Below are 21,525 nucleotides of genomic sequence, written 5' to 3' on the forward strand. Positions count from 1 at the left end.
AACCGCTGTAAGGGGGGTCCCGTAGCGTAGTTGGCTACACGTTCGCCTTACAAGCGAATGGTCATGGGTTCGGTTCCCAGCCCCTCCACCAAACCCACGTCAGTCGCCGGATCCGCAGCCCACACGGTGGCGTTTGGCGCGTACCCCGTCACGGCTGCCTAATGACGACTGACAACTTGTTCTTCTTAGAGGCATTCCTCCAACGTTACCCGGATAAATGGCAACCGAACAATGCAACGATCATTGGATATACGATATGGATAAACGGACACAATGGACTGACGATGAGATGGACAAGCAACGACAACAATAAGGCTTGCTGACATTTAATCATCTTTCTCTTGCACGCGCACAGAGTGAACGGGTTTTGTTTTCATCGGGAAACGCTTCCGAAGCGTTTCCCGATGAAAACAAATCCTATCCTCCCCAAGCGATTAAAAGAGAAGGGTGAGTAAACGTCAGCAAGCTCTATAATGATAATGGAAAATCTAAAAATAGATTCTGTGTGGATTCTGGCAGCAGAATGCCACAGTAGATCTCGGCACAGTAGCGGTTAAGTAACACAGAGTGCCTACCAAATAAAGAAAGGAATAAAAAATAAAAAAATCAACCGCTGCATAAATTGTCTGCTGTGGAAGGATTCTCCTTTCCTATTTACACCGCCGACGAAATTGAACGCCTGGAGAAAGCCGTACGATCAAGCAGAAACATGTGGCCTATCTGGTCGAGCGAAAACCTCTCTACGTGGACATTCCGGACTGTTCCGCCAAATTATTCACCGACGAAGCGATGATACCCTACGCGTGGCACAGGTACTAGAATCCAAGGTATCTACGTAGACCGATGAAAACTGTGGACATCTTCTCGGATTGTTTCATACGGAATTGTTATGAGGTTACTGCCATGCTGATAATAGGAGAAACGAATATGAATAATGGTTTGTTCGAACGCTATTAAGCTAATTTTACTACACAAACACATGATTTATTCGAATATGCATGTACGTTCGTCTATCTAGAATATTTATTCGGCGCAGTACTAGAATAAAAAAACATTCTGTAGATAGCATAATAAAATCTGTTTATGCATTTCAGAGGCCTGGAAGATGTATGGCGTTACTTCGTACGACGACCTAGCGGACATTCTATCAAAAGTCACCATAAAAATTTCCGGTCGTCGAAGGTCTAACAACACAATCAACGGAAACGTATTCAACAGTTTTGTAGCAAACCTAATAAAGATAAAAAAATGTTGGTAATGTTATTGACGTGTTTACTCTCTTTAACATATTTGAGGTTGTCCTGATTTATTTATTTGTTTATTATTACAAGAATCAGTTTTTTAGACATTTTCATTTTTTCTATGTTCTGTCAAAAAATATTGTCGACTGTTGAATAGATTTTATTTCCTAGTTACGTGCAAAAAAGGAAGAAAAAAAAAATCAGAAAAGTATGCATTCAAAATGTTACCATTTTTCGGAATATCTGTCAACCAAATTATTAATTAGTTTTTCTTTTAATTTTTCAGATACTGGTTGTGAAGTAAAACAAAGATCGTTTATAATCATAACCAAGCGACAAAAATCCGAACATTCAAAGCAATCCTTCCTACATCGAGTTGCTCAAAAACCAGACAGTGTTCCGGGATTCAAATTCCCCATAGAAACCGAAAGCGACATCGAGCGGCTGGAGAAAGCTATCCGCACCAGCCCGGCAATGCGTCAAAAATACGTAAGTCATGACATTGCTCAGATATGACGAGTTTATTTTCAATTTTTTTTTCTAGATTGATCACCTAAATCGGATAAAAAAGCTGGGTAAGGACGTACCGATCGAAAACCTCTTCAAGTTGGTTTTCTTCGATGAGGCTCTGATCGGATACAACTACAACGGATATTGCAATAGTCGCCGGGAGAAGAAGCACGCGATGAAAAACTATGATATTTTTTCCACCTGTTTCCACGGTTCGTTTGTATTAAATTTGAATCGACATGCATTCGGCAACTAACGTGAAGATTTTATTTTATTTTTGCGATAGAGGCCTGGTTACAGCATGGCGTTACGGAAAAAGCAATCCGGCAGATGATGGGTAAAGTTGTACGTAAGGTACATGGCCGCAACCGTTTCCGCCGGTACAAGGATCGTATTCGGGAGAAGAAATTGATTGGAAAAACTGTTCATGTGGAGAACGAGGATACTGAATAAAAAAATTCTGACATTTCTGCACACAGCATTCGAATTATATTGCAGTACTAGTTTTTTTATTAGTAAATTGGATCGGTAACCATTATTTTGCTGAAACATTTTACTATATTTTAACACAATTTCAGACTTCAACGTCCGAAATGTGTCCGCATTCACTATATTTCCTTTGTTTAAAACGTTCACGGTACAAGTCTGAGCAGCGGCAAAGCACGTGTTTAACGTTCGTTATGATTGGTTCGTAATCAAAAATAATAAATGGTTTTTCCACTTGATCGATGTTTGCGTATTCTTTCCAATTCATTGCAGGACTGTATCAATAACATGATTAGAACTAAGCAATTCTTTCCCATTCTAGCGGTAAACGTTACTGACCAGTTCTACATCCTTACGGAGATTCTTGCACCGGAAGAGACCGATGATACTGAACAAGTTGTCAAACCAACAACAAAGCCAACGTACACCAGTGGCCGTGGAAATAACGTGCTCATTTACGAGGGCCATCGGTACATTAAAAACAACTCACACAGTGGAAAAATCTACTGGAAGTGCACAAAATGGCACAGCGGATGCAAGGGACGAGCTATTACCAACGTGCTGACTCCGGAAACGTGCATGTTGAAGAATACACACAATCATGAGAAAATATGATCAACATGGACATTTTTGGTTGAAAAACTTTTTTTTATGGTGCCGTTGATAATTAAAAATAAATATAATGAATCGTGATTATCCTACCGTTCTTTTAACGTATTTTTCAATAGTAATCGTCAGATCATTTTCTTGTTTGAATAACGCGTTTCTGTTTTCCATTTTAGCATCATTAAACACTGCCTTTTTGAATCAGTTACAACCGATCCAGGCCTCACCGCAGTTCAGCTTCAAAACATCCCAGCGAAGCGGCCGTCACCTGCTGGTGGTGAACGGGGTAACCTTTTTCCGAAATCGCCATCGCAACAACAAGCAGTACTGGAAGTGCAACCAATACTACAAGTGCAAGTGTCCGTGCATCGTGGTGATCGACGAAGTGAACTCTCGAATGAACGTAAAGCACGCCCACAATCACGAATTATCGGGCGCCGTCGGCATAAGCAATAAAAGTAGCAATAGATTGCCGCCCATGCTAGGTGGGCTTCGTTCGTCCGCCTTTGGGGGATCTTTTCTAAACGATGCACTGCTCGGCGGAAGTAGTGGCACGCTGGCCGTCGCGGCTTCTTTCGCGCAACCCATGCAACCTAGAACGTTTATGAACAAAAGAGAATAAATGTAATTACCGTTTCCGTTGACGCCTTTCTGTGATTGATTTGAATTGAAAAACAAGTCCTTATTGAATTTGGAAGCTGTTCTCGGTGAAGACTCTGATAATCAAGCTAAAGTTTCAAATCTAGTTTTTCAGGAAGTAATAGATTGACGGTGTCATAGTCCATGTGGGCAAAAGAGTGATTTGGCGTTGGTGTTTGCATCGAATGGATGAGCTGGCGATGACATTTAAGGTGAGTTTGTTCCAATTTGTATTGCTTTCAATTTAGGTCGGTTACTTCAATACTTCGTCCAATCCAATCCAAATCCAATCAAAATCCAATCCAAATTCGATCCAAATCCAATGTAAATCCAATCCAAAGTCAATCCAAATCTAATCAAATTCCAATCCAAATCCAATCCAATCCGAATCCAATCCAAATCCAATTTAAATTCAATCCGAATCCAAATCCAATCCAAATTTGATCAAAATCCAATCCAAATTCGATCTAAATTGAATCCGAATCCAATCCAAATCCAATACATATTTGATCCAAATCCAATCCAAATTCGATCAAAATCCAAATCCATTCTAATTCAAGTTCAATCCAAATTCAATCCAAATCCAATCCAAATCCAATCCGAATTCAATCCAAATCTAATCCAAATCAAATCCAAATCCAATCCAAATCCAATCTAAAGTCGATCCAAATCTAATCAAATTCCAATCCAAATCCAATCCAAATCCAATCCAATTCCAATCCGAATCCAATCCAAATCCAATCTAAATTCAATCCGAATCCAAATCCAATCCGAATTTGATCAAAATCCAAATCCATTCTAATTCAAGTTCAATCCAAATTCAATCCAAATCCAATCAAAATCCAATTCGAATCCAATCCAAATCCAATACATATTTGATCCAAATCCAATCCAAATTCGATCAAAATCCAAATCCATTCTAATTCAAGTTCAATCCAAATTCAATCCAAATCCAATCCAAATCCAATCCGAATTCAATCCAAATCCAATCTAAATCCAAATTCGATCCAAATCCAAATCCAATCCAAATCCAATACAAATTCAATTCAAATTCAATCCAAGTCCAATCCAAGTCCAATCCAAATTCAATCCAAATCCAATCCAAATTCGATCCAAATCCAATCCAAATTCGATCCAAATCCAATTCAAATTCGATCCAAATCCAATCCAAATCCAATCCATATCCAATCCAAATCCAATCCTATCCAATCCTAAATATCCGAATCCAATCTAAATCCAATCAAAATTTGATCCAAATTCGATCCAAATCCAATCCAAATCCATTCTAATCCAAATCCAATCCAAGTTCAAGCCAAATCCAATCAAAATCCAATCAAAATCCAATCCAAATTCAATCCAAATCCAATCCAAATTCGATCCAAATCCAATCCAAATCCAATCCAATTCCAATCTAAATTCAATCCAAATCCAATCAAAATTTGATCCAAATCCAGTCCAAATTCGATCCAAATCCAATCCAAATTCGATCCAATTTCAATCCAAATCCAATCCAATTCCAATCTAAATTCAATCCGAATCCAATCCAAATCCATTCAAAGTTGGATTGGATTGGAGTCCAAATTCGATCCAAATATAGTCCAAACCCATTCCAAATCCATTCTAATCCAAATCCAATCCAAGTTCAAGCCAAATCCAATCCAAATTCAATCCAAATTCAATCCAAATCCTATCCGAATCCAGTCCAAATCAAATCCAAATTCAATCCAAATCCAATCCAAATCCAGTCCAAACATAATCCAAATCAAATCCAAATTCAAACCAAATTCAATCCAAATCCAATCCAAATTCAATCCAAACCCAATCCAAATCCAATTCTAATCCAATCCTAATCCAATCCAAATCCAATCCAAATCCAATCCAAATCCAATCCAATTCCAATCTAAATCCAATCCAATTTCAATCCTGATCCCAATACAAATCCAATCAAAATCCAATCCAAATTCAATCCGAATCCAATCCAAATACAATCCAAATTCGATCCAAATCCAATCAAAATTTGATCCCAATCCAGTCCAAATTCGATCCAAATTCAATCCAAACCCAATCCAAATCCAATCCAAATTCGATCCATATCCAATCCAAATCCAATCCAATTCCAATCTAAATTCAATCCGAATCCAATCCAAATCCAATCAAAGTTGGATTGGATTGGAGTCCAAATTCGATCCAAATCCAATCCAAACCCAATCCAAATCCATTCTAATCCAAATCCAATCCAAGTTCAAGCCAAATCCAATCCAAATTCAATCCAAATCCAATCAAAATCCAATCCAAATCCAATCCAAATTCGATCCATATCCAATCCAAATCCAATCCAATTCCAATCTAAATTCAATCCAAATCCAATCAAAATTTGATCCAAATCCAGTCCAAATTCGATCCAAATCCAATCCAAACCCAATCCAAATCCATTCTAATCCAAATCCAATCCAAGTTCAAGCCAAATCCAATCCAAATTCAATCCAAATCCAATTCAAATCCAATCCAAATTCAATCCAAATCCAGTCCAAACATAATCCAAATCAAATCCAAATTCAAACCAAATTCAATCCAAATCCAATCTAATCCAAATTCAATCCAAACCCAATCCAAATCCAATCCAATCCAAATCCAATCCAATCCAAATCCAATCCAAATCCAATCCAAATCCAATCCAAATCCAATCCTAATCCAATCTAAATCCAATCCAATCCAAATCCAATCCAATTCCAATCCAAATCCAATCCAATTTCAATCCTGATCCCAATACAAATCCAATCAAAATCCAATCCAAATTCAATCCGAATCCAATCCAAATGCAATCCAAATTCGATCCAAATCTAATCCAAATTCGATAAAAATCTAATTAAAATCCAATCCAAATCCAATCCAAGTTCAATCCAAATCCAATCAAAATTCAATTCAAATCCATTCCAAATTCTATACAAATCCAATCCAAATTCGATCCAAATCTAATCCAAATCCGATTCAAATCCAATCCAAATTCGATCCAAATCTAATCCAAATCCGATCCAAATTCAATCCAAATACGATCCAAATGCAATCCAAATCCATTAAAAATCCAATACAAATTCGAACCAAATCCAATCAAAATTCGATCCAAATCCAATCCAAATTCTATCCAATTCCAATCCAAATCCAATTCAAGTAAAAAAAAAACCAATCCAAATCCAATTCACATCAAATCCAATTCCAATCCCAATCCAAATCCAATTTATTACACACATACATACATACACACAGAGACCTCAGTTTTTTTTCGAGCCTTATTGATTTGTATAAAATATTGTGTTTTCGGTCGTTTGTTTTTGGAGTGATCTTATTTATATCCTTTACTTACATTAAGTGAAGTGAAGTGTTCAAAATACATCTTGAGAAATATTTAATTTTCAAGTCTTACTTTCCAGTTTAAGGAGAGAAAACACATAAATATGAGGAGGTTGTGGTAATTGATCAACAAATTAGTTGCATTTGAACTCTCAACACAACCATAAATCATGAGGTTGGCGTGTTTCGGCTTAATTCTCTAATATCCAGTCCAAGTAAGTAATCGATTCGGTTAATAAGGCCTTAAGAAATAGTTTTTTTTTTCTTTTTTGTCCTGATGGTCTTTGCATAAAAATCAATGAAAATCAAGAAAGCTTGACTAAAAAATCAGGAAGCCTGTAGTTCACTCTTTGTTTAATCATCATATATTTGCATAGTTCATCCATTCAGATTTTACTAATAGCATAATTCATGATATAGATGAAAGTTGATTAATTTTAAATTTTATTCAATAGATTTCAACGAAAGCCAAATTGCTCAGCACAGGTTTTTGAAGTCAACGCAACGGTTGAAAGGAGTTAGATGTCAAGCGTAAATACCAGAAGCGGTTACAAATGTGTGAAGGAATGAGATTTTCTTGACTGTTGCTGTTCTTTGTTTCGCCGCGTCGTCGCCTGGAATACCGTGCCGAAGTCATGTTGTTGGTCAAATCAGCTTAACAAACGGTGCGCGCCATCACAGCCATTATTATCATAAAATTGTAGTTATGATTCCGAAAACATCATAAGAATAAATAAGCAGATTCATTACCGATTTATAAGGAAAAATATAAACATGATTTACAACTGAATTACTTAATTTATTAAATCTATGCCTTTCACATATCATACATAATAACGCCATGCTAATATGTCTTATTTGTATTTTAGGCGTTTTCGAACCGGCTGTGTTTGGCACTACTCGCCGGGGGCAGCAGAAACTGTTATACAACGGGCACGCGTACACCAAGGATAGACAGTCGGCCAAAACGTGTAACTGGAAGTGTTCCCTATTCACCCGATACAAATGCAAAGCTCGAGCCGTTACCCGCGAAATCAACGGGATCGTGTATGTAAAAGTAACCAACACGTTGCACTACCATCCGATGGAGCAGTACAAGGTCAGCTACCGTCGATTGGGTATCAATACCATGGCACTATCGGACTCGTTTATGTCGAACGAGAAGGAGCCGTCGTTCTGAGTCAGTTTAGCATTTTCTAGTACTACGCTTAAGATTTTGAAACTACGTCGTTCACATTGGATGTTAAATATATGCCTGCAGTCAATCATAATCAGGTTGTGTTACTTATTTGGACAGCTCGGAATTATCAGTTTTTCCTAGTATCGTGCTTCTCGTTATCGTGCCATCAATAATAACACACGCATTTTCGTTTACGCTACACCTTCAACTTTGACTTAACTGTTTTCGATCTGATAATTATTTGTTTTCTCAGTGAAGCTCGATATCCATCCTGTCAAGCTGTCGTTCGGTGGTGGTACCCAAGAATTCGATGACGAAGAAGGAGACGACGAAGCAAGTACTCAATTTCCGATGGATTTGAAAATGGTGGTGGGCCGAAAGGGACGCCCCATGCTGTTGATGGGTGGCCACGCCTTTTTCCGCAACAACACCCACAAAGGCAAAACGTACTGGCTGTGCGCCAAGAGTCGTTCGATAAAGTGTCGCGCGCGAATAATTACACTGGATAACAGCACAAGTTTAATTTTGAAAAATCAAATTCATAACCATCCGCCTAATGAAAAGTCGTAATCTTTTCATTCTAGTTAAATTGATTGAGCGATTTGACAATTGTGTGAATTACAAATTGAACAAAAGCAACAATTCTGGAAAGATTTTCTAAAGTTCAAATATCATTTATTGTTAAATAGTTCGTAATTTCATTGAATCGAATTTCTCATTTGCTTCCAGATGGAATAAATACTTAAATATCAATTATGAAATTTGTTGTCTTCTTATCTATTTCGCATTTTTGAATACCGTACCGTAAGTATAAACAAAATAATGCTTGTCCTTTTTTGATGACTAGATTGTTTCTTATATTTGAAAACACAATGGCATTCACTATTTATACTTTTTTTAGAATTACCAAGTTGGAAGCCCGGTTGAACCTGATTTATCAAAAACTTGTACTACTGCGATAAGTAATTGTATTACCGGAACCGGCGGTTCGTCATTCAAGTTGGAGATTGATGTGCCCAGACGACATTCTAGTACTGCATTGTTTATTTAAAAAAATATGATTTATTTCAGAGATATGGTCAAATCAATGGATTACGCAAATCATTTCGTCGTGTTCGTCACAAAAAGTGCTAATGTATGTGTAAAACCAATTATCGAAAGCACAGTCATGATCATTGGAATTTGGAAGAAAAATTATGTAAAAAATATATATAAAGTATTTTATTCTGAAGACCATAAACAGACTTTTCACAATAGTTTCTCCAATATCTTCGGCAGGTGTTAACACCGTTTTTGTACGACTCGTTCCAGGTGCAACGAAATTCCGGATGGCCAAATTTGGATTCACCCAGAAGGGAAAATCGATGCTACTGTACAACGGATATGCCTACATCAAGGATCGCCAGGCAATGAAGAGCTGCAACTGGAAGTGTTCACTATTCGGAAAGCTAAAGTGCCGTGCAAGAGCTGTTACGAAGACGGTTGATGGACGGCAAATGATGAAAATCACCAAACCGCTCCATAATCATACTCGTCAGGCGTATTGTCCCGATGAGAAATCAAGGAAGACTCCTAAGAAATAAGTTTTTTTTATCTTTTCAGCGAGTTATCAATATTTCATTATGTCAACCAAACTTATAATTCATCAATTACTCCCATAATTATTTTTGTTTGAAAACCAAATTTTGTTCCTATTTTCTTAAAAGAAATATCTAACAATTGGGTGGAATCGGGATTGAAATTGAAAAAAATGTGCATTTGGAATCAGCTAAGTGAGTATAAATAAGTCATTACCGCAATTTCGTGTTGCAGGATTATTTTATCTTTAGAATATCCGTCTGACGAGTTCGCAAACACAATCCTCGGGTCTAGACTCTGAGTATTAGGAAGTCACTTCTAGATTAAATAACATTGAAATCGATGAAAAATTGCATCGCATAGCAACAATAATCGCAAACAAAATTAGCATCTGTAATAATCATTAAAATACTTAGTATTTATATTCATGAAAATGTTGAAGCCTGTAGAGTAACAATAAAAGAAAAAAAAAAAGAAAAAAATGTGGAAATTGTTTCTTTTGGTATTCTAGTACTGCATTCACAGTTTATTACTTGGTTGGTGTAATATTCTGAAAAATATCGAAAGGCGCGAACGTCTGCTATGTGGTTTTCTACTATCAAATTTGATTGAATGCAAAATCGATTGTAAATGATAAATTTATCGTTCTTACTATCGATTGTGCCACGTTTGGCCTAAAGTCGTTTGGCCTAATGCCGTTTGGCATAAGGTCGTTTGGCCTAAAGTCATTTGGCCTAATGGTCGTTTGGCCTAATGGACGATTGGCCTAATGGTCGTTTGGCCTAATGGTCGTTTGGCATAATAGGTACATATAGGCGTAAACGATTGAAATATATTGTTTATATGAAATTATTTTTGTAGGGGCAAAATAAAGCCATGTGCAGTGATCAAAAAGCGAAATGCAAACTAATGTTAAATATTGCAAATCACTTTTACAATACAATAAAACCAGGAATTTATAAAAGGAAGGTATAAAAATGAATCAGATATGTTTTGGCAATGTCGACATATGAAAACAGTATAACTTGAAAGAACTGATTATGCTTTAAAGAAGGCATCAACATTTTTGGAAAATGCTTGTCATATGCAATACCAAAGCAACATGCAATAAAACTTGAAAGGAAAGCACATGCTTTAAAGAAGGTGTCAACCATAGAGTAAAGATTGTATGTTTCCTATACAATGTCAAAACTGTAAAACTCAAAATACAAACCCCAATCGATTTTGGCATCACGTTCAGAACATTTATGTTGCCAAAATCGAATGGTTTTTGTTTTCTTATGATACTTTAGCATTTCTTCACTTTTTGTGACGCTAGCCACACTGTGACCCTTTTTTACATTAAGATACTCATTTTTCTTTTATTTATGTTGTAAAACTATGTTGATTTTTCTCAAAATTGAGCCCACAGAATTTTATTTCGAAATGAAACCCAATTTTAATCATCTTTGAGGGGAATTAATGATTCTTCGGCGGAAACATGTTGTTTTATTTTTTAAAATCAAAATCTTTATCCAAAATATTATTTTTCAGGCAAATTATACATTGAAGAAAGTGAGTTTCCAAACAAAACATCAAAAACTGTACTCCAGGCAATATTCGGCTAAAATTGAATTAAATCGCTTATCAGCAGAGTGAACCCAAACTTATGGCCATATAGTGAATGAACTTAAACTTTTGGCCGCCAGCCGTCTCCCTAATAAAGAAAATAATAATAATAATAAAAAAAAACTTTTAGCCAATGCATACTATGCACTTGAGTAAACATTTTGATTTTTAAAATAAAACAAAAATTTTCCGCCGTAAATCATCAATGCCCCTCAAAGATGATTAAAATTGGGTTCCATATCACTTTTCATTTCGAAATTGGTGGGCTCAATTTAGAGAAAAATCAACATATTTTTACAACATAATAATAAGACAAATGAGTATCTTAATGTAATATTTTAGAACATAAAAAAATGGAAATTGTTAGTTTAAAATACCTACGGTGTAAGATCTACTCAAATTCTTTGTATCGAGCTAACAATACCCGAAATCGGATGTAAGATTTATGAAAATACGACCAAAAACTTTTGCCTATATTTTAAGAGGGCGAACCCAAACTTTTGGCCGGGAGTGTACATATCGTATGTGACTGACGATGACTATCGGATAATGTTGTTGTACACCAATAATAGTAATGTGAACATTTTCACATATTTTACTAGAAAGAATAATTTACGTTTTTCAAATTATGCCAAACGACCATTAGGCCAAACAACCATTAGGCCAAACAACCATTAGGCCAAACGACTTTAGGCCAAATGACGATTAGGCCAAACGGCCTTATGCCAAACGTCATTAGGCCAAACGACTTTAGGCCAAATGACCTACAACCCTTACTATCTACTCTGAATAGTTTTAGTACAATCAATCCTATTCTATATTACAGCCAGCAAACCAGAAAAGGAATATGTTAGAGCTTAAAATAAAAAAAAAACAAGAAGTACGATATATTGTTATCAAACTGCGATATGTCGAAGATGCCACTTAATGGATAGCTAGATTGGAATGCATGGATCGCTACTAAGTTTAACTACTTAGCGAGGAAAACACAAATCCTCCATTGCGGCTCCGCAAAGTGTCACACACGACTGAGCCTACCAAATAAATGAACTGGTTAAAAAAAAACCTCCAAAATCAGCATTGATTGTGATTGAATTTGGTCGTAAATCGTGTGAATGAATTGAAAAACAATACAAAAGTCAAAAATCAAATACAGAAATTAAGCTTTGTTAAGTGTGTAAATGAACAGCTTTTGTAGAGATCAGTTAATGAATATGCTGTTCTTATAGCTGTGACTATTTTTGTACTGCGCAAAATAATTACATAATTTGTTTCGTTCTTTTTCAGATCCTCTGAACCATTTGGTACTGACGTTCACAACAGGCCAACGTGGCCCAAAACTGATCTTCAATGGGTACTCGTACAATCGAAATAAGGGCAATTTTCGCTCCATGTACTGGCGCTGCTCGAAACGTCATTTGCTTGGCTGTAGAGCCACAATGATTACGTATCGTGACAATAAGATATTGTCGAGCAATCCCAATCATTGTCACGAACCTGATTCGTTGAATTTAAAATAACTGATATTTCTCTGTTCCCCATTGCATTCCTCTGGTACCACAATTCAGCAAATCTAATATGAGTTGAATCGGTAATAAGTAAGAAACATAAACTCGTTTATACGTCTACGACAAGTTGCTCGGTTTTCTTCATTAATGTCGGAGTAAAAATCATGATACTGGCCATTAATTTTTCGTACCTGATAAGGCAATCGAAACCACACTTTATTACAGCGAAATATGAGAGGAAATTACCAAATACCTTAGCTGGCGATGGCAGATAGAGACAGGCTAGAGTAAGTGCCGCTCAATAAAGTTAAAACTTTTTTTTAAATTTATGTTCTGTATTTTCGTTTATTGTTTTGCAATAATAATTTTTTTCTGCAATGGTAATGGTAATTTTGTTGAGTTCAAAAATTGGTAAAGGATGTAAAATTTATATTGTTTTCAAATCCACTGTTTTTATATTTCAGACAACAATTATGAAATACAGTACGTGCTGAGTGCTCGCGGTGGATTACAATTGTGCATCGACGGCTTCCGTTACACGCGAGATAGGATCAAGGATGCGAAAATTATCTATCGTTGCGTGCACTATAAACCGCTAGGGTGAGTATTGCGAGATTGTAGCTCATAAAAAGCTTCATAATATGTACTGATTTTTTTATACCGTCCCGCCAAAGATGCAAAGCACGTGCCCACACCGATAAAGACAACCCAAAGGTGAGGATCATTGATGCCGAGCACAACCATCAGCGGAACATGGATCGCCGAAAAAATGGTGCACTACGGAAGCTGTTGGAGCAACGCAAACGAGAACACCGCAAGAATGCCGAAAGTCGAGCGATGGAAAAGGACAATAATGTTTGAAACCGTTTTTCTAACATTTATGGTTTAACATTTACATATATACATCTGTTTGAGTTATATGAAGAATAAAATTCTTCCTAAACAACATAGTTAACACATTGCAAATCGTCTCAATCGCCAATTATCATTTATGAATTATGGCATTCCAAGTTAGTTCTGGTTCGAATCAGTCGTAGTCATAACAATAATAGTTAACAATGAATTTATCCTATTTTGAAGTACTAGAACGTATTGTTTTCTGCATCTTTTTATCTTCGAATTTGGATCTCAAATGTGAATATTACTCGACAGTTAGAGTGTAAATTGGATCGTGTTTTTACGTGATGCGAAATCTCAATCGGGAAGATCGCGAAGTGGAAAAGAGCAACTTCTGATTTGTATAGTAGAACTCATTAGTGCGCGTTGAATTCTTTGATCGCTTTAATTCTTATTCATCATTTAAAACTTCTGAACACATCGTTCTTCTAATTCTTTGCTTTCCATTTTTAATTTTTATTTTTTCACTTTTCTCTTCTCACTTTTCATAATTTTTCCTCGCCTTCCACTTCTCACTACTTATTTCTAATTTTACTTCTTTCCTTATTCCTATTTATCTCGTCTCATTTCTTGCTTATCACTTTTTCTTTCTCATTTCTAACTTCTCGATTCTTAATTTTCATTTCACACATCTTACTTTTCATATCTCAATATTCGTTTTTCACATTTCTCTGTTTACTTCTCTTTCCTCATCTGACATTTTTTATTATTTCTCATGTCATGTAAAGTGAGAAATGCTTCGCACATTTCTCACTTTTTCACCATGTATTAACAACTATTCGGCCAAATGGCGTTCGGTCAAACGGCAGTCGGCCAAATGTCCTTTGGTTGGTATGTCGTTTCCCGCTACTGCCATATAAACCATCACCGTCTTTCTAGAGGTATAATGGAAAGCGCACAAAACCAGTCATTTCTTCCGTTCAGCGTTTTATGAAGCGAGTCACCTCACCTATCCGCAATCTGTTGCCGAGGAAAACAAATGACAACGTAAATTTACCTGCAACTTTATTCGGCTTCGCTTGTTCGGACGATCAAAAACGGAACCGAATTCAAAACATCGATTGAACACAATAAAGCACTTCCAATATTTCAGACTATTACTACAATGTGTTTTATGTTACCAGAGAAGAACACAATGGGAACGGACACCACTTTACGTAAGATATAACAATGGGAAAAAATGCAATACAGCATATAGTCGTAGAATCCAGCAAAGGTCAAAAGAAGAAAGGTTGTGATGCTTTATGGTTGGCAGTTGTTTTATTCTGTTCAATAGCATTTTACAAATATTTAACCAGTCAGTCAGTTGATTAGTTTACAATACTTGCCTATTCCAGTTTCCTCCTTCATAATAAATCATAACATCAACTAAAAAAATTCATTATTTTAATTTCAGATGTATCGTTTGTGATAAGTGCGCGTGGCAAAATTCAGCTCAATGTCAACGGATATCTCTACACACGTGGAAAAACAACAGACGAATCCCAGTACTGGTCGTGCAATCAATATCGAGTGCTGAGGTAAACCATAAACCAAGCTTATAGAAGGAAGCCTCCTAACTTTGTATCACCATTTTCATGTAGCTGTTCCGCCCGGGCATCTACCGGCCGTGGCAGCCAGGGTGAAAAACCAATAGTGAAACTTCGTGGCTTTCACAATCATCCGATCATCGTGGATCGGCGCAAACCGGGGGAGTGTGCACGGCTCAAGGAAATGTATGGCACGTTGTCCAGGAAAAGGAAACACTGTGCAGTGGAACAGAAGGGCTTGGAAACGCTGCAAGTGCCACCCGACGAACTCAGTTTCATAAAGACGGAAAAATAATCAGTTTTCGAATAATATAATCTCGTGGACGTTAATCAATAGTTTTTGTTCGGTTCGTGCAAGAATAATTGATTTATATTTTTTTAGAAGATTTTTTTTTCTGACCAATGCCGCAATCGAGGTTGACAATGTTATTCATGCATGTATTTCTTCTTCGACAAGGTCGTCTTCAACATCTTAAAAACTAATTGAAGAAAAAAATACACAGGATCAATTGGTTCAAACATAAACTATGATAAATTTACAATACATTGATAGCAAACCTGAAGCTAGAGATGTATATTATATATAAGAGGGTGGCAATGAATATCGACTTTTCGAATTTTAAAAACGGGTAGGGCTCAAAAGTTGCATCTCCTCGAAAAAAGTCCCTATGAAAAATGTCAGCTCCATCGGACTTCGTTAAGTATTTGACCAAAGCGGTCGAAGTTTGACTGTTTTGAAACACGAAAATCTTTTGTGCAACACATGTTCCACAAAAGTTTCTGTGACCCATATGCAATTGATTTCAGTCACATTTGAGTTGTTGTAAACAAATCGGTCTGGATTGTGCTCCTAGGGGAAAGCACACCTGGAGACACCCAAATGGTGAAACTTGCAACCGCATGGTTGAGCGCTATTTCTCGGATGTTATCGATGTGCGGACATTCAGCGGTCCGAATATTGACTCTGATTACTACCTCGTTGTCAGTAAAATTCGATCACGGTTGTCAACTGTATCGAACGATAGATCACAGCTAACGATGCGTAACAATATCCAACAGCGTGAGTAGAGGTGTGCGTCGGTCCGAAATTCGGCGGCGGCGGCGTGAATCGGCGTGGCGATTTTTTTTATTACGTTTCTTTAAGATTTTCTTTTGCTTTTTTTTGGGATATTTTCAAGACATTAAAGGAAGAATCTTTTTAATTTCGCCTAAAAACTTGAGTTGTGTTTTCCAAAATATTCATTTGGAAATTATGTTCGCATTTTCCACGAGAACTATTCTTTGATGTTTCGAGAATTCTTTGGAATTACCAACAGAAGCTCTTTGGAATACCCAAAAAACATTTGGAAGTTTAGCAGGAAATTCGTCGGAATTTACATGAGAAATTCTTCAGAATTTTCACGAGGAATTGTTCCAAATTTCTACAGAAAAATGTTCGGAATATCCACGGAAAGCTCCTGTTGAGTATTTTTCGAAATTTACATAAAATTTTTCATAATTGTAGAAGAGTGCGGCTGGTAGAATGCGTGTGTTAATGTTGGCTTGGTCTAGAATCATTAGGACGGCTAGTTTGGCATAGCATAGAGAGAAGGAGCTTTCAAGGAAAATTCTCCGGAATTTCAACGGCAAATTCTTAGGGATTTCCGAGGAAGATTGTTCAAAATGTATTCTACGAGTAATTCTTGGTACAGTAGACGTTCGATAACAACAAGTAATTTAACTGCAATTCGATTACACTTCTATTGCATCTGACGTCGACTGACAACTGTTTGAATGCGTCTAGAATGCGTTGCAGTTATTGAACAGTATCGCCAACTGAAACGTAAACATGTTGCTAGTATCTAACGACTAGTGTATTGTCCATAAGAAATTCTTGGGAAATTCCATTGGCCGAAACTAATATCAGGTGGTTTGACCGAAAATGTAGTTTGGCCAAAAGCGACATATAACCGAAAGGGACATTCGGCCGAACTGGGAATTTGGTCGTTAAAAATCGTTAGACCGAATAGATCATTTGACCGAAAATGCCGTTTAGGAGGAATGGCCATTTGACAGAAAGAACCATTTGGCTTGGAAATGTCCTTTCTGTAAAACAACCCTTTCGGTCAAACGGCATTTTTTTGTCACATGACCTTATCGGCTAAACGACTTTTTGGCCAAATGATCAATTCAGTCGAACGCACTTTTCGCAGAAAATGCCATTTGGCCGAAATGGTTGTTTTTTCAAAAGGGAATTGTTTACGCATAAATTGAATATCGGATAGAAGAGATCGTACTGTAGAACATTGGTAGCAGTTAAAGTAGCTTGCTCATAACAATTGTCGACATAACTGAGCAGTGGGATATGCGTATGTGTATTGCGCGCCAAAATATTATAAACCTTAGTTATCCAATAGTTACAAACTACTGAGCTTATTGAGATTCTCACGTCCGAATGTGTGAGTGGTGATAAAAGGAAAACAAACACTCCTAGATGGTGCAACTCAGCAAAGATTGGGTAAAAATTAGTATATTTCCATATATTTTTTTTACTCTTTTGAAATCATTGTGATGACCCGATCATTTTTGAGGTTATGAGCTGAAGGAAAACAAACATGTTTTTACACATGACGAATTGCACATTAGTGTGCGAGCGCTAAACGTCACTCATCTCTATTGTCTGCATAGAAATCTATGTCATTAGTCCGTCTATAAAACCGCCAAAGTAGCAAGAATCAGTAATAGTCCTTGAGACTCGTTGTCCAAGCGACATACAGTTTGTAATTCATGCGCAGTTTGAAGCAATAAAGTTAAAACAAATAGTTTGTTCAGTTGTTCAATAAATTGGTCCGTTTTGTTCGTACATAATAGACTAGTTATGTGAAAGTCAGGCTCTTTCTCCTGCAAATGATCATTATCTGGTCAAAATACTTTTTCGGTGGAACGGCATTTTCAGTCAAATGACCTGTTAGGGCAAACAAATTTTTCGGTCAAATTACCAGTTCGGCCGAATGTTACTTTTGGCTACATGTCGCTTTCCGCCAAACCATTGTTGACCTGATAACAGAGTTTCAGATAAACATTCAGTTCGGCTCGGCTAAATGAAATTTTTCTAGGTGACTTTTGGTTTAAGGGCCAGTATCGACTTAGAAAGTAGATGTTACGGTGTTTTGTCTCAAAAAGGCCATTTAACCAAACGAGTGGCCAGTTGAGACCATATGATCCGTTCAGTAATTGATATTTGGCCGTATGCCAAATAACATTTTCGGCCAAACGGTACTTCCGAGGATGCCGAGCCTCTTGAAAGAAGGCTTCCGAACCACTTGAAAGTTGACTTCCGAGCCTCTTGGAAGCAGGCTTACAAGCCTCTTGAAAGAAGGCAACCTAACGGAGCCTCTTGAAAGAAGCCTTCGAGCTGCTTGGAAGAAGAGAGAGAGAGGCGTAAAAGGATGCTTCTAATCCTATTGCAACGAAGCAACCGAGTTTTAGTGAAAAAAAAAATCATTTTGTTCATTTGTCGTTTTGTTCGTTTGATCTTTTGTTCCGCAACCCTTCATACTTTGTGCTGGTTGTGTCAATTGGGATTCATTGATCGCATTACATATTATGTAAAATATAAATTTTTGAAATAGAAAATACACAATTATCAAAACTTTATCAATGAATTTTGATTGAAATTGTAATATGTCCGCCATTACGCATTTTTGTCCGAGGTACCCGCTAGGGCCAGCGAAGGTATCCCCAGGGGTACATGTACCCCAGGTTGAGAACCGCTGATCTAAATTGAAAAATTCAACGTAGAAGCATCCCTTCTACCAGTCACAAGCTCCAACAATTATGGTGGGTTTTCTGTGTAAATTTTGAAGAATATATTCCTGTAGTAATTTGGAACAACTTCCCGTGAAAGAGATTCTCATGTAAAATCCGAAGAATTTCCCGCTGAAATTCCAAACATTTTTCCTTAGTGCTCATCTTGGTAATTGCAAAGAATTCTCAAAACTTCAAAGTAGTTCCCGTGGAAAATGTGAAAATAAATTAAAGAATTTTCTGGGGAAGTTGATCCAATTTTTCCGGCGAAATTCAAAATATTCTTCCGAATGTCTTGAAAATAACCAAAATGGGCTGTAGCCGAACGACACTTTTGGCCGAATGTCATTTTGGCCAAAGGGCAAATTCGGCCAATTGAGCTATTCGGCCAACCGATTTTTTTCAGCCAAATGAACTGTTCGACCGAATGACAAAGGCCAAATAACTTTAAGCTAGATAGTCTTTTACCAAATGGTCTATTCGGTCAAGCGACACATTCGACCAAACAACTATCAGCCTTGTAGTCTTCGGCCAAATGGCTTTCTGCCGAACTAGAGGCCTAAATAAAAGAAACGCGGATAGAAAATATGACTCTGCCAACACTCCATTCAATCTGCTTCATCAAATAGCTACACATGAAAAGGAAGAAATGGTTTATGTAGATAAAATCTCACAATCCGCTATTTGATGTGTCCACATCACAATAAACAATGCAATTTTATTTCAGAATCTATAAAATGACTTGCACATATTATTGTAAACTAATGTAAAATTCATTCAAATTTGTTTATTTAAAAATGGCAAATTTAGCCGTTTTCAGTATTTGAGCCAACATTTTGGCTGCTTGACAGGTCTCCTGATCGATTGGCTGCTGTTTTTTGACGGTTCGATTGGCGGCACATACCTATCCGCGTTTCTCTTATTCAGGCCTCTAGCCGAACTATCCTTTTCCGTACAAAAATTCAACGAGAAATTCTTTGGATTTCAACGGGTAATCCTCCGCAATTTCCGCACGATTTTTTCTTAGTTTTTACGGAAAGTTTTTTAAAAATTTTAGCAAGAAGTTGTTCGGAATTTTAAAGAAAATCAATCAGAAAGTTTTACGGAAATTCCACTGAATCTCCGGCATTTCCACTGAAAATTCGGCGGACTTCCTCAAATATGAATCGGCGCGGAAAACTTAAGATCAGAGGCGTGACAAATTTGAAACGGCGGCGCGCTGATGCAAAAATGTCGACGGCGGCGCACACCTCTAAGCGTGAGCACAACAGTACAAGAAGTGGTGGTAGGCACTGCACACAGGCAACCCAGGACGCGTTGGTTCGAAGTGGAGTGTCAGAGATTGACAGACGAGATGAACGTTGCCAAAAGCCGGAGGTTGGTGTCGAGTACCCGATCGAATAGAAATCGGTACAAGGAAGCAATAGTATAAAGAACAAGTGATTACTGAAGCGCAGGAACGAATGGAGCCGAATGATGTGTAGAGGTTTTATGAGACTGTCAATGTTTTGCCATGTGCAACGACCAAGAAAGGAAATTGTTGACCGACAAAACCGAAGGGGCTGCCAGGTGGAAGCAACACTTCGAGACTTTGTTGAATTGTGGAAGTGCCGATGTATCGGTGATTAGAATAAACATTGGCGACGATAGACAATCCTTGATAAATTACGAGAGTACAATTTGCGGATTTGTTTATTGATTTCAATGCGGCGTCAGTGAAAAGGGATGATTATGGCAAATTATGTTAGAACATGGTTTTCCAGCGAAACTGATACGGCTGCATACTACTCTGATTCTTCCGGTTTTAAACGACCATGAAACATGGACGTTAAAGGAGGTTGATTGGAGAGCTTTCGGAGTGTTTGAGAGTAAGGTACTGCGGACAATACTCGACGGTAAACAGGAGAACGGCATCTGGCGGCGTCGCATGAATCACGAGTTTTACCAGGTGTATAAAGGGCTGGATATTGTTAAATTTATACAACATGGCAGATTGCGGTGGGCTGTACATGTTGTGCGCATTCCGGAAGAGTGTCAAGCTACGATAATATTCAGTAGAGAAACCGGAAGAGGCCGTAGGCTTCGTAGAAGGCCGCGTACATGATGGCCTTTTGCAGTTGAAGAGGACCTGAGGGCGCTCAACGTTCAGGACGACTGGAAGTGATTGGCCCAGGATCGAGTCCAATGGGGGAGGATAGTCCATTCGGCGTAGGCTCATCGAGGAAGAGCTGTAGCCCATCAAGTATCATGTAACGTATGTATTCCCGGCCACGATGACACTAAAACCCGTTCTGGAATCAGGTTTTGGTCCGTCAGTATAGATGGCTGAGTGAAATCTATATTTAGTTTGAAGTCGTTGCGCAAATAATTTCCGCAGATCGATATTGTTCTTCCCGTTTCGGCTAGCGCATAGTATAATCCACTAATATGTTTTTCTTTGCCATTTTTTGCGCACTGATTGGAGTATCTTGGAAATCGTGGATGTCGGAGTCGGAGGGATGAACGACATCCCGCCTTCGTTGCATCCTCTCATTCGTTTCCCTGACGATCACCTCCTGTAGACCTGGAGCAGCGCTCACAGGTTCAGATGGTTCTTCCCAAACTGCCGC

At 37.6% G+C, this 21,525-nt stretch overlaps 1 protein-coding gene and 1 long non-coding RNA gene across 17 annotated transcripts in view; both read left to right on the forward strand.

Moving 5' to 3' along the window:
* Window positions 1–21,525, forward strand: part of LOC134221154 (modifier of mdg4-like) — a 143,221-nt gene that overhangs the window by 95,889 nt on the left and 25,807 nt on the right. Inside the window, exons 5-7 of one of the 16 annotated variants that reach the window (XM_062700363.1) lie at window positions 1,528–1,730; window positions 1,786–1,963; window positions 2,038–2,476. The exons of 9 other annotated variants lie outside the window; for them this stretch is intronic. In XM_062700363.1, coding sequence (XP_062556347.1) covers window positions 1,528–1,730; window positions 1,786–1,963; window positions 2,038–2,204 — 548 coding nt within the window. In that variant the 3' untranslated portion in view covers window positions 2,205–2,476. Of the gene's footprint in view, window positions 1–1,527; window positions 1,731–1,785; window positions 1,964–2,037; window positions 2,477–2,559; window positions 2,931–3,019; window positions 3,489–7,699; window positions 8,026–9,321; window positions 9,609–13,168; window positions 13,305–13,378; window positions 13,581–14,997; window positions 15,122–15,184; window positions 15,656–21,525 lie in introns of those variants that run through there. 6 more of the 16 variants (XM_062700425.1, XM_062700506.1, XM_062700587.1 and 3 more) reach the window with 6 other exon arrangements.
* LOC134221574 (uncharacterized) lies at window positions 6,547–7,620 on the forward strand. Its single transcript, XR_009982364.1, has 2 exons — window positions 6,547–7,045; window positions 7,286–7,620. It is a non-coding gene; the product is annotated as an uncharacterized LOC134221574 (long non-coding RNA).

Source organism: Armigeres subalbatus, chromosome 1 (assembly GCF_024139115.2).
Source record: "Armigeres subalbatus isolate Guangzhou_Male chromosome 1, GZ_Asu_2, whole genome shotgun sequence".
In the NCBI taxonomy this organism is placed as follows: Eukaryota; Metazoa; Arthropoda; class Insecta; order Diptera; family Culicidae; genus Armigeres; species Armigeres subalbatus.